The 14,082-nt window shown below is 56.8% G+C and overlaps 1 protein-coding gene across 14 annotated transcripts in view; it reads right to left on the reverse strand.

Moving 5' to 3' along the window:
• Positions 1–926: 926 nt before the first annotated feature.
• Positions 927–14,082, reverse strand: part of PLEKHA6 (pleckstrin homology domain containing A6) — a 112,182-nt gene continuing 99,026 nt past the window's right edge. For 5 of the 14 annotated variants that reach the window (XM_049634452.1, XM_049634453.1, XM_049634455.1 and 2 more), the window contains 9 exons: positions 13,537–13,686; positions 12,225–12,354; positions 11,902–12,008; positions 10,800–10,976; positions 9,594–9,761; positions 9,379–9,512; positions 8,735–8,880; positions 3,871–3,994; positions 930–3,247 (listed from right to left, as the gene is read on the reverse strand). In XM_049634452.1, coding sequence (XP_049490409.1) covers positions 3,879–3,994; positions 8,735–8,880; positions 9,379–9,512; positions 9,594–9,761; positions 10,800–10,976; positions 11,902–12,008; positions 12,225–12,354; positions 13,537–13,686 — 1,128 coding nt within the window. In that variant the 3' untranslated portion in view covers positions 930–3,247; positions 3,871–3,878. Of the gene's footprint in view, positions 3,248–3,870; positions 3,995–8,734; positions 8,881–9,378; positions 9,513–9,593; positions 9,762–10,799; positions 10,977–11,901; positions 12,009–12,224; positions 12,355–13,536; positions 13,687–14,082 lie in introns of all 14 variants that reach the window. The other 9 variants (XM_049634458.1, XM_049634459.1, XM_049634456.1 and 6 more) reach the window with 6 other exon arrangements.

Consider the following 14,082-nt stretch of genomic DNA (forward strand, 5'->3'; position numbering starts at 1 on the left):
CCCCGGGCCTCCGTCTGGGCCCCGTTCATTCATAACAAGATGCTCCAGGCTGGGAATAGGGTGTCAGTAAATGTCAGAGTTGGGAGGTCAGGCTTCAAATGCTGGCCAGGAGCTCTGTGACAGTCCCAAACCTTTGATTCCGGATCTGGACAAAAGACTTCCATTCTGCCCGAAACCTTGCAAGGCAAGAGCCCCTTGCCTACTTTGTGGGCGGATAAGAGCGTGGAAGGCCGAGCCGGCGGAGTTCAGCGCCCCAGCGGCAGCCCTCCAGATGAAAGTCCCGGGGGGCTTCCTGGGCAAGGCTGAGATGTTACCTTGTCCGTGGGACTCGCTTCAGCCCAGAAGCTGACTTCGCAGTCTGGATGCCAGACCGAGGTACCGTCCCCTTATCAACAGCCCCCAGAGGAAAGGTCACAGAGGGAGACAGAGGTCGTCGATGTGACCCAGACCGGAAAGGGATCAAGGAGTGTGAGAAGTCCGAGGAACTTGAATGTGTCTGTGTTGAAGGACCTGTGATCCCAAACTGTTTTCCTTTGGCCTTTGCACTGCATCCTGGCTCCATCAGGGAACAGAATTCTTGGTGCTGTTTAGCATAGGCTGCCATTAAACTGTCTGCCCTTTCCAGCAGACCGATGAAGGGAGGAGGTCCAGGAGCACATCGGGGGAGTGTGTGTGCCCGCACGGGTGTGCTTTTGTGCACACAACTGTAAACATTTCCTTTGAGAGGATTCACATCCCGTAACCTTAGACGGTCATCAAGAGTTGACAGTTGTAATCAAATCCTTAGACCAGGACTTCCAAGAGCCTGGATGCCCTGGTAAGATGCTTTCTGGGTGAGCTCTGGGGACTGGTCCTTTGCAGACTGGAGAATAGGAGGAGGAAGCTGCCGGGGGTGTGTGGGGGGGGGGGAGGGTGGGGATAGGGAAGGACACAGGGTCGGACCTAGAGGCAGCTGCCCCAGTCTCCTCCTACCATTGGCCAATTCCATTCAGACATTGCACATTTTGAAAATAGATTTGCTTTTATAATAAAAGCGTAAAATAGATCTGTCTTAAAATAAGTCTGTCCTCTCCCCTTCTTTGGATCAAAAGGCATGGGGTGTGGCCACAACGTGCTAGGTAGGAATGGTGTGGAAAGTGAAGGGGAGAAAATGGGCCTGGGCAGGAGTTCTGGGAAAGGACCAGACATCCAAACAAATATATATATTATGTATATATCTATAATATGTATAATCTTCATAAAACATATATTAAGGCATGTAAAGCAACATAAAGAGCCAGCTTTATGAAACGGGAGGTGAGAGCGAGGTGGCAGGCGTTAATCCTTGGTATTTTACATGTAGTTCTAAAAATACCACTTTAAAAAAGGAGAGACGGACAAAGAAAGGAGAAGGCATGGAAGGCCCCCAAAGAGCCATTTCTTGTGGGTGGAGAAAGGTGCCGGAAAGAGGGAGAGGGCCAATCCCGCCCACCAGTGTGTAGGGGAGGGGAAAAAAAACAGGTTTGGGGTGCTCGAGCTGTGCTAAAGATGGGAACTGTAGCCAAAGGTCACGGTCAACACCTCTGCTAAAAGTGAAGTGAAATTCCCCAGCCTGCAATCCCGCAGAAGCACGAGAATATCCTAAGCACCTAGAACAGTGCCTGGTACATAAAAGGTGCTTGATAAATATTTGTTGAATCAACTGCCATCTTTACTTGCATATGAACCAGTAACTGTCCCAGCCGTGAAGGGGTGGAGAAGAGTTGGCGGCAGATAAAGTAGTCGTTCTCGGGAAGTCTCCGGGCATCAGCTCTGGCAGAGAGAAGGCCCAGGGGCCGAGGTTTTTCCAGCTTCACTCTCTCCCCTCCCTCCTCTCTGGCTACGGTCCTCGAAGACGAGCCGCAGAGGAGGAAGAATGAGCTTTGCTTCTGTGTCTCCTCCACTGGCCTCCCCGGGTAGGTGGACTGTGAGACAGCCAGGCCGGAAGGGAGTCCTTCCATACAGCCTCATCCAGACGCCTGGAATGCGGGGTGGGGTCCTAGAATCTGGCCTCCCAGATTAAGGCTGTGCTACCTCTCCAGGGCACTCGCTCAGCTGGCCCACAGCCCATTCCAAGGGGAAGGGGGACAAGGAAATGTCCCGAACAAGGTTAGGAAAGGCCCCAAGGCTGACTACACCCTACAGAAGACAGGTCCTTCTCTCGGACCCTGAGCCTAGTAGGGGGAGGCAGACGCTAGGCCCAGACCTAAGAAAGAGCCATCTTCCAACCTGCTCACCCACACCAGCATCCCCACACCTTCGTCCCCACGGCCTCAGGCCCCCACGTGCTTGCTGGTGGGTCCTCCGGGAGCCAGTGTGCGGGCAGCCCGCGGATCTGGGGCACCCGGTGGAGGAGCGGAGCTGACAGTCCGGCACTGTACTTGGCACGAAGCTAAGGCTCCATCCTGGGGAAACCAATCCCATACCCCCTCTTTGCATCTCTGCCTTGTCCTTTTTCTTGCAAACGATTCCTGCTGCTTCCTTGTCCTCCCTCCCACTCGCCTCCAACTCTCCCTTTCTCTCTTCTACCCCTTCTCAACCTGCCCTCAGACGCTGCACAGACCTGCGTGCTGCTCTCTACCCACAGCCAGCACCGTCCCCTCCGGGAGCCGAGGAGCCTCTCCCCATGTCTTGTCATCTTGTCTTTGGCTCAAGCAGGGTGGTCAGTCTCCACTGGACCCCAAAGGAGCACCCATAAGCAGAGATGTGTCAAAGCCTTGGGTGCAGCCGGGGCAGTAGGGTGGGGCTGATGGGGGAAGGACATGATGGCAGGTGCCGTCCTCGGTGTCAAGAGGGCCCAGAAGAGGCAGAGTGTCCATCTTCCCCTAGTCCTAACCTAAGACGGCCCAGGGCGTCTCTCCCACCAGGGCATCCTCTTCATCAGGAAATGTTCCAGTAAGACCATCACCAGCCCGGGCAGGGCCAGGCCTAGCTCCCTGTGACTTGGGCACCAGACAGGAGGGTGCTCCCTGCCCGCCCTCTCAGGCCCTGGCCGAGGACCACCATCTGAGTAGCGAGGGGCTTCGGGGCTGGGCGTGGCGGGCGTGTGGACACTGAGGCATCCTCTCGGCGGCAACCCCGGCCCCCAGCCTGGCTCCCTGCAGCATTCCCACGGGAGCGCAGGCGCGGGGGGGCCGGGGTGGGGGACCAGGACCTCGGGGGGGCAGAGGCGGCCTTCAGAACGTGGCTCTGTGCAGCTTCACGGCGTTGGCCTCGGCCAGGGCTTGCACTAGAGAAAAGAGAAACGGGTCAGAGAGGTGCTGCCCAGACGAGAACCGACTCCAGCCAAGCTTCCCCGGGAGACAGAGGTCTCTTCCTGTAGAACCCTGCGGAAACCCGCCCCACGCCCCCAACCCTGAGAGGGGGACAGATGAATGGAAGTCCGTGTTCTTTTCCACCTGCCTGATACTGAGCGGCTGTGTGCGAGGGGAGGGGAAGATGCACAGCCTTTGCTACCGTTTCCAGTGTGATTTTAATTTACAGGAAGATCTGGGGGTGACCTGGGGGCTTCCGAGGCAGGACCGCTGTGCATCTCAACAGGTAGAAGGCTTGTTGGCCGACAGAGGGACAGCGGGGGCCTCAGCTCTGTCCCTGTCTGCTTCTGGAGAAGCAAAGCCCGCGGGCACTGCGGTACCAAGCAGCGGCCCTGCCAGCCGGCGCCAGCCCAGCACTGCACGTGACGCCGGAGGGCTCAAGCAGATGGAGGGAGGGGGGGGGGGGGGGGGGGGGGGGGGGGGGCACGGGGGGTGCAGGAGAAGCGATGTTGGGATGAGGGGTGTGGATGGCTCACGGGGGTGGGGGGCGGGGGACCCACTCCCCGCGGTGGATGAAATACAGAAGAAAAGTTCTTACGTCAGAGCTCAGACCCGCATGGTATGGCTGCTGTCGGTGCCCCGTGGGGATTCAGACGATAGGGGGTTGGCTGGTGGAGTCGGGGAAGCAGGGGAGGTGGGAGGGCTTGGGGTGGCACATTGCACTGGAAACAGAAATGAACAGGGAGGTGAATAGGGGTGGGTGGGTGGAGGTGGGTGGGGGAGGGGCGGGGAGGCGGGGCACCCAGAGCAAGCGAGGCCCTTCCCCAGGCGGCGAGCCAGGCAGGAGGCAAGCAGAGAGGGGAGCTGAAGCGGAGCTGGCCTCGTTCCCGGGGCGCCCCGGAGGAGCACGGGGTCCCCGGAGGAGACGGGGCGGTTGCGGGCTCTGCTGAGAACCAGTGTGACCGCGGCCGAGGCCGGCCTCTCTGGGCGGAGGCTCCACTCCCGTCCGCGCAACGGGGAGATGGCGCGGAGGGGACCAGCGACGGCGCCTTATACACGGTGGTATCGCTAACGATGATGATGAATAGTGCAGTAAAATCACACTAGCCCAGATCGTCAGGCCCCCATCTGACGACTGGATCCAAGTTGTCACCGGGGTGGGGGAATCCCCTCCATTTAAACGGAGGCTTCCGGCAGGGTTGAAGTGAGCTCCGTGGACTCAGACGAGCTCAAGGTCTTGGAAACACGGCCCCGCTATCACCGGGGAACCCCCTTCTCCTCAATCCAGGAAGGGCAAACTTCACCCCCAAGCCAAACAAATCATTACAAACCTTAAAGTGGTGACATTTGAATTAATGGATTTTACTCTTATTACATTATGATGCCATGCTGAGACTAGCCAAGTGGAAGGGCAATGGGAAGGGGGGGTCGTATTATGAGGGACCAGCTCTGTGCGGGCTCCAGGCCCCTGGGCACCGCGGTGCGGCTGTGAGGCAAGGAGACTGGCAGACAGAACGTCCTCACTTGGCCTCAGAGGAGAACCAGACCTCACCCAGGGTCACACTGTTTCCTTCAAGAGAAGGATCCTGGCATCGAACTTCCTAGTCCCTTGCTCTCCACCCTGCCCTGGACCTCATCACCTTCCCTGCCCTCCGCGCAAGAGAGGGGGCCGGGGCAGCTTCCACTGCATATATACGTACACCCACAGTTGTATATAAGACCTGGAACTTTCCCGTGAGCGGGAAGTTGTGTCTGCCCACACACAATACATAGTTTGTGCACAGGATCCAATAATACCTCCACACGCGCTGCAAACATCTCAGATACGTGTGCGCGTGCACTTCCAAATCTGTTCTCTTCCACGTGACCCAACACACGTGTAACTTCACATACAAACACTCACAAACGCTTTCGAAACACACAGTTGTGCGTCTGTCTGTATCGTGGACCCAATGGTTAGTTATGTGGCAGCTTCAACTTCTAAAATAGTCAAAAAGATGGAAAAAAAAAAAAAAAACCAGGCAAGGGCTATTTCAGGAAAGCCAAATTGATGTTCCAACGTGCATGCAGTGAGGCTCTTACACTTATTCATAGATGAGCTCCTTGGACTCCAGTTACTTTCATTTCTATACAATTCTTTTTTTTTTTTAATTTTTAAAAATGTTTTACTTATTGTTGAGACAGAGAGAGAGACAGAGCACGAGCAGGGGAGGGGCAGAGAGAGAGGGAGACACAGAATCCGAAGCAGGCTCCGGGCTCTGAGCTGTCAGCACAGAGCCTGACGTGGGGCTCGAACTCACGGACCGCGAGATCATGACCTGAGCTGAAGTCGGACGCCCAACCGACTGAGCCACCCAGGCGCCCCAATTTCTATACTATTCTAATAGGTGTTGACCTGCTGGGTTTCTACCCCCTGGGAGATCAGAAGCAGGGAAATTAGGGGAGAGAAAGGAATCAAGAGGCCTACTGACAGCTAGAAGAAGACACGACTGAGGAAGAAAAAGTCTTTTGCAAAATTAGATATAAAACCTTTAAAAGTGTAACAGTTTGGGAACATTTAGCATAGCTACAGTCTGTACCAACTATAGCCTCTAAGGGCATTCCCTTCAACAGATCCACAAAATAAGCATATTTACAATGATACTAAATTAGCAAGAGCAAGCAACATGGGTTACGTTAAATATAACTTCCTTACCAAGGCAGAAAAGTACGAAATACGTATCAGGAATGTATGCACTGCAAAAGTTAAAATTCACATATGTAGCAGCTATGGATTGGACAGATGTGATATTGTTACTGTGTGTCCACAAGTACTACCCCATCTGCATGCATAAATAATTGGTCACGGGGTGCCTGGGAGGCTCAGTTGGTTGAGCGTCCGACTCGATTTCGGCTCAGGTCACGATCTCATGGGGATCAAGCCCCATGCTGGGCTCCGAGCTGACAACGCGGAGTGTGCTTGGGATTCCCTCTCTCCCTCTCTCTCTCTGCCCCTCCCTGCTCACACGCTCTCTCTTTCACAAACAAATAAATGTCACACGTGCTCTCTCCCACCCTGCACACAAAGATACATCAGTACTGCCACGTGTACATATATACGACATACACTCATGTGCGTTTGATCATTCCCGATACTGCAAAAAAAAAGCGCCAATCGCACACAAACACGTACGTTCGTAAACACCACCCCCATCCTCCTATTGTACGCTCACCTACGCATATGTAACTCTGACGGTGTACCGGATGCCACCTGTGCTCATAAATAATGGTCTCCACACCATATCCGTAGACATCTTGCACACGTATACACTCACGCTTCACACCCGAATACACACAGATACGTGCGCCTCTGCCAACACCACCCGAATACAGACACCGCACGGGACATCATGCCACACACACATATTAAAAATTGCCACATCTTCCCGTATACACCATTCTTGAGTCTGCACACACTGGGCACACCGACAAGCGCTCCAGCACTCGTTACTGACCACACGCCCACGCTCAGGCACCACGCCTCCATCCTGTGCACGCCGCCCTGCTATTATGGCCCCAGGCCCAGCACTCAGGTCCCGGGCTTGGACCTATGCCCGCACGGCATGTGCCCAGGGACAGTCCTCGCTGTCCCTGGCAGAGCAGCAGCTCTGGGAATCTGGGCCACGAGCCAAGGGGCACGGGGGACAGTGGGCTTAGTCTGAGGTCTGGCCCCGCTGTGCCATTTTTTAAATAGTTGGGGTTTTGGCAAAAGCGAAGGATAGTTTGCTTTCAGCGCGTAGACCCTGAAATGTAAGCCGGTGTCTATCAAGAGGGAAATCTGATAGGCTGGGGTGGGTTCTGTTTTCATGGAACCTTTGGCTGGGAGACTACAGCCGAGAGAGCCAGGGGCTGCGGCGAAGGCAGAGGGAAGTTTTAAAAACAGTGTTGTGTGCTCTAACCCTCGAAACAGGAAGTTGCCTTCTGCCCAGAGCACGGGGAATTTGATCTTTGGAAGATTCAAGTTCACTTTATGGCTAAAGTACAGAGAGGTTAGCTAGAGGCCTCCATGCAGCCAAACTGGTTTTGCCGCCCTTGGCTGCAGGATGGGGCTGTCTGAAGCCCGTCCCTTTCTCGTGTCCTCGACTCCAGCCCAACTGACAGCTTCTTTCTGAAATACGCGCGCCCCCCCCCCCCACCCCGGGCGGGGGGGTCTTCCTCGGCCACCCATCTAATGTCCCCTAGACTCTAACTGCCAGTAGGTTCTTCCTCAAGGCGTACTCAAATCCCCCTTGTGGTAGCTGAAAACCCTCTGGTTTCTAAAAATATCCATATTTAAAATAGTTGGAAAAACCACAAACAGACCCTACTTCTCCTTCATCTATTGCTATTTCAATGAGCCACGACCACCGTCACCAACGCCACCACGACTATACCTGGCTAGCATTTATTGAGCACCGACGAAGGGCCAGGCACCGAGCTAGGTGCTGAGCATTTATTGTTGACATTCCTTGCACCACCAGACAGGTATTTTGATTTGGATTTTACAGAGGAGGAGATGGAGCCTCAGAAAGCCAGAATTCAAACCCCTCTTAATCACCAGCACGAAACGCCATGCCTTCCACCGGGCTCCTGGCCACAGGCCTGACCTCGCCCAGGCTACCGTCCCTGTGGCCATCACCCCTGTCTCTGCCTCTTCCTCTTCCTCTTCCTCGACCAAAGCCCTTGTAACCCTGGCATCCTTCCTGGGCCTCCCTCTGGACTGGCCCTCAAAGTTCTTCGTCTCTGTCCTCACCACCTTTTGTCTTGAGGAGGAGGACGCGCTCCGTCCCCCCCAGGCTTCATGACATAATCGCTGTCTTGGAGCCTCGTCCATTCTTCCTGATTCCATTCTTACCTTCTCTGGGGCCATATCTCAGGCTGGCTCCGGCCTCACCGTGTCTGCCTGGAACCCTCTCGCTTTTGGGTCAGTGTGAAGTCCACTCGTCATGTTCATCTTTAATGAGCAGAAAAGTGGGTTCGGGTCCGGAGCCAGGCTGGTGACTGTATCACTCTCAACTCTGCGGCCACCTAGAGCGTCTCCACCTTCCCATGTGCACGCGGCAGGAAAGGGCCATGAAAGGAGGCCCTGATGCCTGGCCCTCACTCCACGCCTATCACTCCCAACCAGACTCAGTTATCACCTTTTGGCTGTGCCTTTCCTCGAGCTGTCCAGGGGGTGGGGGTGGGGGGGCTCTCTTGCTTCCTGCGTGGCCTCTGGCCATTCCTCTGCGGAGCTGCTGGGAGGGTCACCATGGCTCTGAGCTCCTGGATGCAACTCTGGCCCCTCTGCACCCCGCGGAGCCTAGCACAGTACCTGGTGCTCAATAAATGCTTATCCTGATCTTGACGGTCTCTCTGTCCCTGGCCCCCTCGCAGCACTGAGCTTCCTCCCCTGCACCTGGTCAGCCGGTCTCCCTGGAGGAGCGAGGCCCGGCCCCTCTCACCAGACAGCATGCGGCCCCTGCGGGAGGCCTCGGTCGCCAGGGCACAGGAGATTTCAATCCGCTTCTCCTGCTCCTGCAGCTGGCTCTCTGAGTCCTGGGGCACGTCCACAAGGTCCCCCTCGCCGACGGGCACCACGTTCTGCATACTGAGGAGGCACAGACACACAGACATGGAGTGGGGGGCGGACAGGACGGTCCCATTGGCTTGGGGCGGGGGCCTGTGGACTGAGGTTGGCAGGGTGGCCGGAGGCCTGTGAATGGGGTGAGTGGGACCCTGGCCGAACACATTTTGGGGCCCCTTCCTACAATGTTTTAAAATTAATCAGAAGGTTCAGGTGAACATTTAGGGCGGCCTCGACGAGGAAGAGAGGTCACCAGAGGGCAACCCATCAGTTTGTCTTGACGACAGCACGTGCCTGCACCCAGCTGTCTTTTTGACCCCGACGGCGGCAGCGTCGCAGCCCCTGCCACGGGCCCGGGCCTGGTCCGCTGCCTCAAGCCACGGCCTCCACGCGCTCTCCGCTGGGAAGGCTCAGGGCTCCCACTGGCATGGGGTGGGGTGCTGGATTCGGTGGCGCTAATGTCCCAGGTGCCCTGGGTGCCTGGGTGGGCAGATGTCGTCGAGGTTCACCCAGGCCTGTTACCTGGACTTGGCAATGAGCGTCTTGATCCTCTCCACCTTCTTCTGCTTTTCCTTCAACTCCTCGGGGCTCAGGGGAGTATCGGGCTCCAGGTCAATGTACCGTTCAGGGATGAGGACTTTGTCCGGCGTGGACAGCTGCGGAGGGACCTGGGTCACCACCCCCATCCCACCCCCTTCCAGGCTTCCTCCCCCTCCGCCCTCCCGGACTTCACTCACCTCCTTACTGATGTCCACGTCATAGTGCTGGGGCTCCAGCTCCATTTTGCGGAGCCGGGCGATCTCCTCCCTCGGCGTCTCGTAGGCCTGCCCGCCAGGCTCCTCTGCCCGCAGGGCCGCCTCCAGGTTGGAGATGTCCACCTCGTGGATGCTGCGGTGACGGCGCACCTAGGGGACAGCACCGCCGTGACCACGCGGGGCCCCTGTCCTGCTGTCGGCAGCCATTTCCCCTGCTACCCGTGTCTCCAGACAGCGCAAAACAGGCCTGTGTCCTCCCTGCTCGTCACGCCCCATCCGGCCACCGCCCCGCGGCCCCACCACCCGGCTATCTTCCTTCCGTGCTGCTTGTCCAGAGCGGGGACGCCTGCAAAGGCCCAGACGCCAAATCTCGACAGGTCTCGTCAGTACTTGGTACTTCGCATCTGGCTGTAGCCTGTGTTCCCATATTCTGTGCCATACGTTTTGGGCAGTTGATTAGTGTGCCTGACACTGGCCTTTAGTTGTTGCGTATCAGACAAGCTCCAACCCACCAGGTAGAATGCAAGCTGGTTGAGGGTAGGACTTACGAATCGTAATTTTCCTGTATTTTTGAAATGTGGTGGAAAGAAAACTTAGGCAGATGCCTGGGGCTACTCCCAGCTCCACACTCAATACCTGTGTGGCCCAGGAATCCTTAATTTCTCCTGACTTTGTGTCCCTGTCTCCCAAACAGGGGTGATAATTCCGAACCTCGCGCTGCTGAGGGACCCGGATAGAACAACATGAGGTTTGGGAACGGTACCAGGTGACAGGGTGGCATCGTGATTATCTTCAGTGTGTATCTTTCAATACATAGAAAACGCTCTAGAAACTGCGTGAGCGATGCCTCTCTCTGGGCGGTGAACTTCGCACTATTCTGTGTTAAGTGAATTGTGTATACTTCATTTCCACTAAAACAATCAACGCATTCTTTGGGGGTGGGGGGGGAGTTATTTTTCTTTAAACGCACAAAAAGGGATACTTGTTGCAATGAATCTTCTGCCTAGTGGGGAGAAGTCTCCCCCCACCCCCCCGCCTCGTTCTCCCCAGGTGCCCAGCTCGGGCCCTTCCCAGCCCCTCTCCCAGTGCCCCGCACCCAACTGCCCCGGCCCAGGCTGGTCACCCACTGGGAGTGGACACTGTTAGCAGATGCCGGGCCAGGCCCGTGGGTCGCTGCGAGGACATTACCACTTTGTAGGCGGGCCGCGTAGCAGGGTCGGGGGCCGGACTGGCCGGGAGCTGCAGGCTCCTTCGCTTCTCCTTCATAGAACCGCTCTGGTGCCTCCGCATGCGGTCGATCTGCTCCTCCACACTCATCTTGACCTTGCCCTCGCCAGGGAACACGGCACTCTTGGGGCGCTCCTGCTGCACGGGGAGAACGGGGCTCTGACACGTGCCTCGTCTGCCCTCCCAGCTTCTTCATCTGCCCTAATCCCTTAGATTTCCCTTCTCTAGGAAGCCTGTCCATAGCGGGTTAAAGCATAGCCCCTAAGACATACGTCCAGGTCCTAACCCCCTAGTAACTGTGAATGTGACCTTATTTGGAAATAGGGTCTTGGCAGGTGTGATTAAGGTAAGGACCTCAAGAAGAGAGCATCCTGAATTAGAGCGGACCCGAAATCCAATCATGGGCGTCCTTACAAGAGACAGAAAAAAAGAAGACGGAGTAGAAGGAGATGTGAAGGTAGGAGTGCCTACTGGAGTGTTGGGTCTACAAGCCAAAGAACAGTAAAGATCGCCTGCAATGCCAGAAGCTAGGACAGAGGCACTGGACGGGGTGCTCCCTCAGACCCTCCAGAAGGAACCAACCCTGATGATCTCGATTCGGGACTCCTGGCCTCCACAACTCTGAGAGAATAAACTTCTGTTGTTTTAAGGCCCCAAGTGTGGGATGCTTTGTTAAGTTCCTGGCAGCCCTCGGAAACCCATCTACTGCCTTAGGTCGGCTCGTTTGACCCTGATTTTTGCTGGATTTGTATTTCATTGCTGGCACATTATAATAATTTTGTTCAACATCCTTCTATCTTTCTCATGAATTAGGGCCACGGCAAATTTGAGAATTGTGAGGAAGATTAGAACAATGAAAGTAATGTGTATCTTCCTTGTCCCTTGTCCCTCGATATGGCTTCCTGAAGGAAGGCTTCTCCAGTGGAGCTGTTGCCCCCTCCTACTTGTCCTGCCTTCCTCCTCCCACCCGGGGTTTCTTGATGGTGGACAGATGGGCGGACACAGAGAGGCCTCAGCCCAGCTCAGGCCCACTCGGGCCTCGGCGCCCACAGATTGTACTCACCCGGGAGGAGAGTCCGTTGGTGAGCCCATCGGCACTCCTCCTCACCACCCTTGACGGGGTTACCTCTTCATCGGTGGGCGACTTCGTCCGAGGGGGCACAATGCCAACTGTAGGGAGGCAGAAGAACCGGTGGGCCTCCTGGAGAAGCAGGAGGGCAGACACACAGGGGAGCCTGCGTCTAGAGGCGGCTCAGTGCCACCTGTGGCCGAGATGAAAGGCCGAGGATGGGTGGGCACTCGCTGTCTTTGGTTGTGATGAGCACCTCTCTGGGCCGCTCTCCGACTCTTGGCCTTGCGTCTAGGGGAGGATGGGACAGGAAGTACCTTTGTTGAGAGCTGTCTGCTTCTCTGCCTCCGCCTCTTGCCTGGTGGGCACCAGGTTGATGTCTCTGGCGGTGTCCAGGGGTGACGTCTGGTGGGGGTCTTTCTTGCTTTGCTCATAGCTTGCTTTGGGCTGGGGAGGAAAAAGGAGGAGACGGTTGGTGCCCTAGGGACTGCTGAGGATTTGGCCCCCAGGGGTGTTTCTTTGTTTTGCAATGGTTGGAGCACAGACCCTTGAAAACAAGGGATAAGGAAACTCTAAGTGAGCCAGTTGGGAGGCAGGCAGGGGTGAGATCGAGCCTCCCACTCAGGCCACCTTAAGGCTGGCCAATGCTGGCTCATCTTGGGGAGTGAGGGCTCAGGGCTTCCAAGAGACCCTCAGCAGAGGCCCAGGAGGGGTCTATAAGGCCGCGGATCTCTGAGGATTCTGTTGGAATCGCACCCAAAACTTAAGCGAAAGAACCAGCTGGGCTTTGGTACCAAGATTCTGGGCGACAGAAAAGTGCACTTAGCTTGAGGGCTCGCAGAATCATGAGACTAGAAGGGGCTTCAGATACCACCTGCACCCCCTTTCGCCCCCATCGTGCAGCTGAAGAGTCTAAGTGTCAGTGAGGTGCACACACAAAGACTGGGCCAGAGGCCAGAAACCCCGGCTCTAGTCCAGGGAGAGAGCACAGGTGAGCCCCATCGCCTCCCCTCATCTGGAAAGCATGGCCTGCTTTGCCCCCCTCACTGGCGGCCCCTCCGGGCGGTGCAGATATGGCAGCCGAGCCAAGATGGAAATACGGTTCCCTGTTTTAGGCACAGGACTCTTTCTACTCACCGTGCAACCTCTTGCCAGCCTAACTGCACCTCTCTCCTGGGAGAGGGGCTGGGGAGCCAGAACGGGGCAGAAAAGGGGGCCCTGTATTCTTACATCCCAGGGCCGAGGAAACCCAAGAGGACACAGGCAAGGCAGAGACAGAGACAGCACAAGAGGACCGGCGTCTGAGGCAGACAGGAGCAGGAGGGGATCCGAATGGCACCGGTCGCTGCGGGTCCCTGGCCCTTCCTGGCCGGCTGGTGCTGGCAGCCAGGGGCTGCCCGGGAGCCGCGGCACGGAGGGGAGCAACTCATTGTCCCCCTGTCCACAGAGAGCACCAAGGGGAAAGCCTTCTCCGCCATCCCTTTCCTTATCCCAGGGTCCAACTGGGCAGCTGTGGGAAATGACTACTGGAATGGGGAAAATGGCTCCGTGTCCTGCCTCGCCCCCTCGCCTGGCCGTTCGCCCCGCTCCCTCCGCCCCTGCCCTCCAGGACCCAAGGGTGCTGGGTACCTGACCCCTGGCTGGCTCGCCACGGCGGTGCCAGGAAGGGGAGCTGGGGTACGGCCAAAAGCGGCTCTCGCTAGGGAGTGGAGGCACGTTTGGAGGAGACTCCAGGGGGACGTAGGCTTTGGGAAGGGGGGGCCGCGGCGGGCCGGGCTCCTGAGGCAGAGAGAAGCCAGAGCATTAGGAGGAAGGAGAGCAGCCACTGTGAGAGCAGGAGAAAAGAGCGTTAGCAGGCAGACAGACAACATCGTGGAGACCTGCGGCCCCCATCGTGGACATCCGGGGCCCTGGACCACCGGACTCCCACCCACCGCCCGGATGGAGCTCCAGCTCCGGAGTGAACTCTCAGCCCGGCCTCAGGGCCCTCTTCAGCAGAGCCCCCGCCTGTGACTGCTGCCCCCACTGTTCCCCCATTTTTCTCCAAAGCTCCCTGCTCACTGTCTCATCATTGCGCTGGGCACATTCGTGCCCCTGTGTCTTTGCTTCTGCCGCCCCTCCTGTCTGTGATGCCTTTCCCTTGTTCCTCTGACTGTACCAATGCCTAGTGGCCCA

This window comes from Panthera uncia, chromosome F1 (assembly GCF_023721935.1).
Source record: "Panthera uncia isolate 11264 chromosome F1, Puncia_PCG_1.0, whole genome shotgun sequence".
Classification (NCBI taxonomy): Eukaryota; Metazoa; Chordata; class Mammalia; order Carnivora; family Felidae; genus Panthera; species Panthera uncia.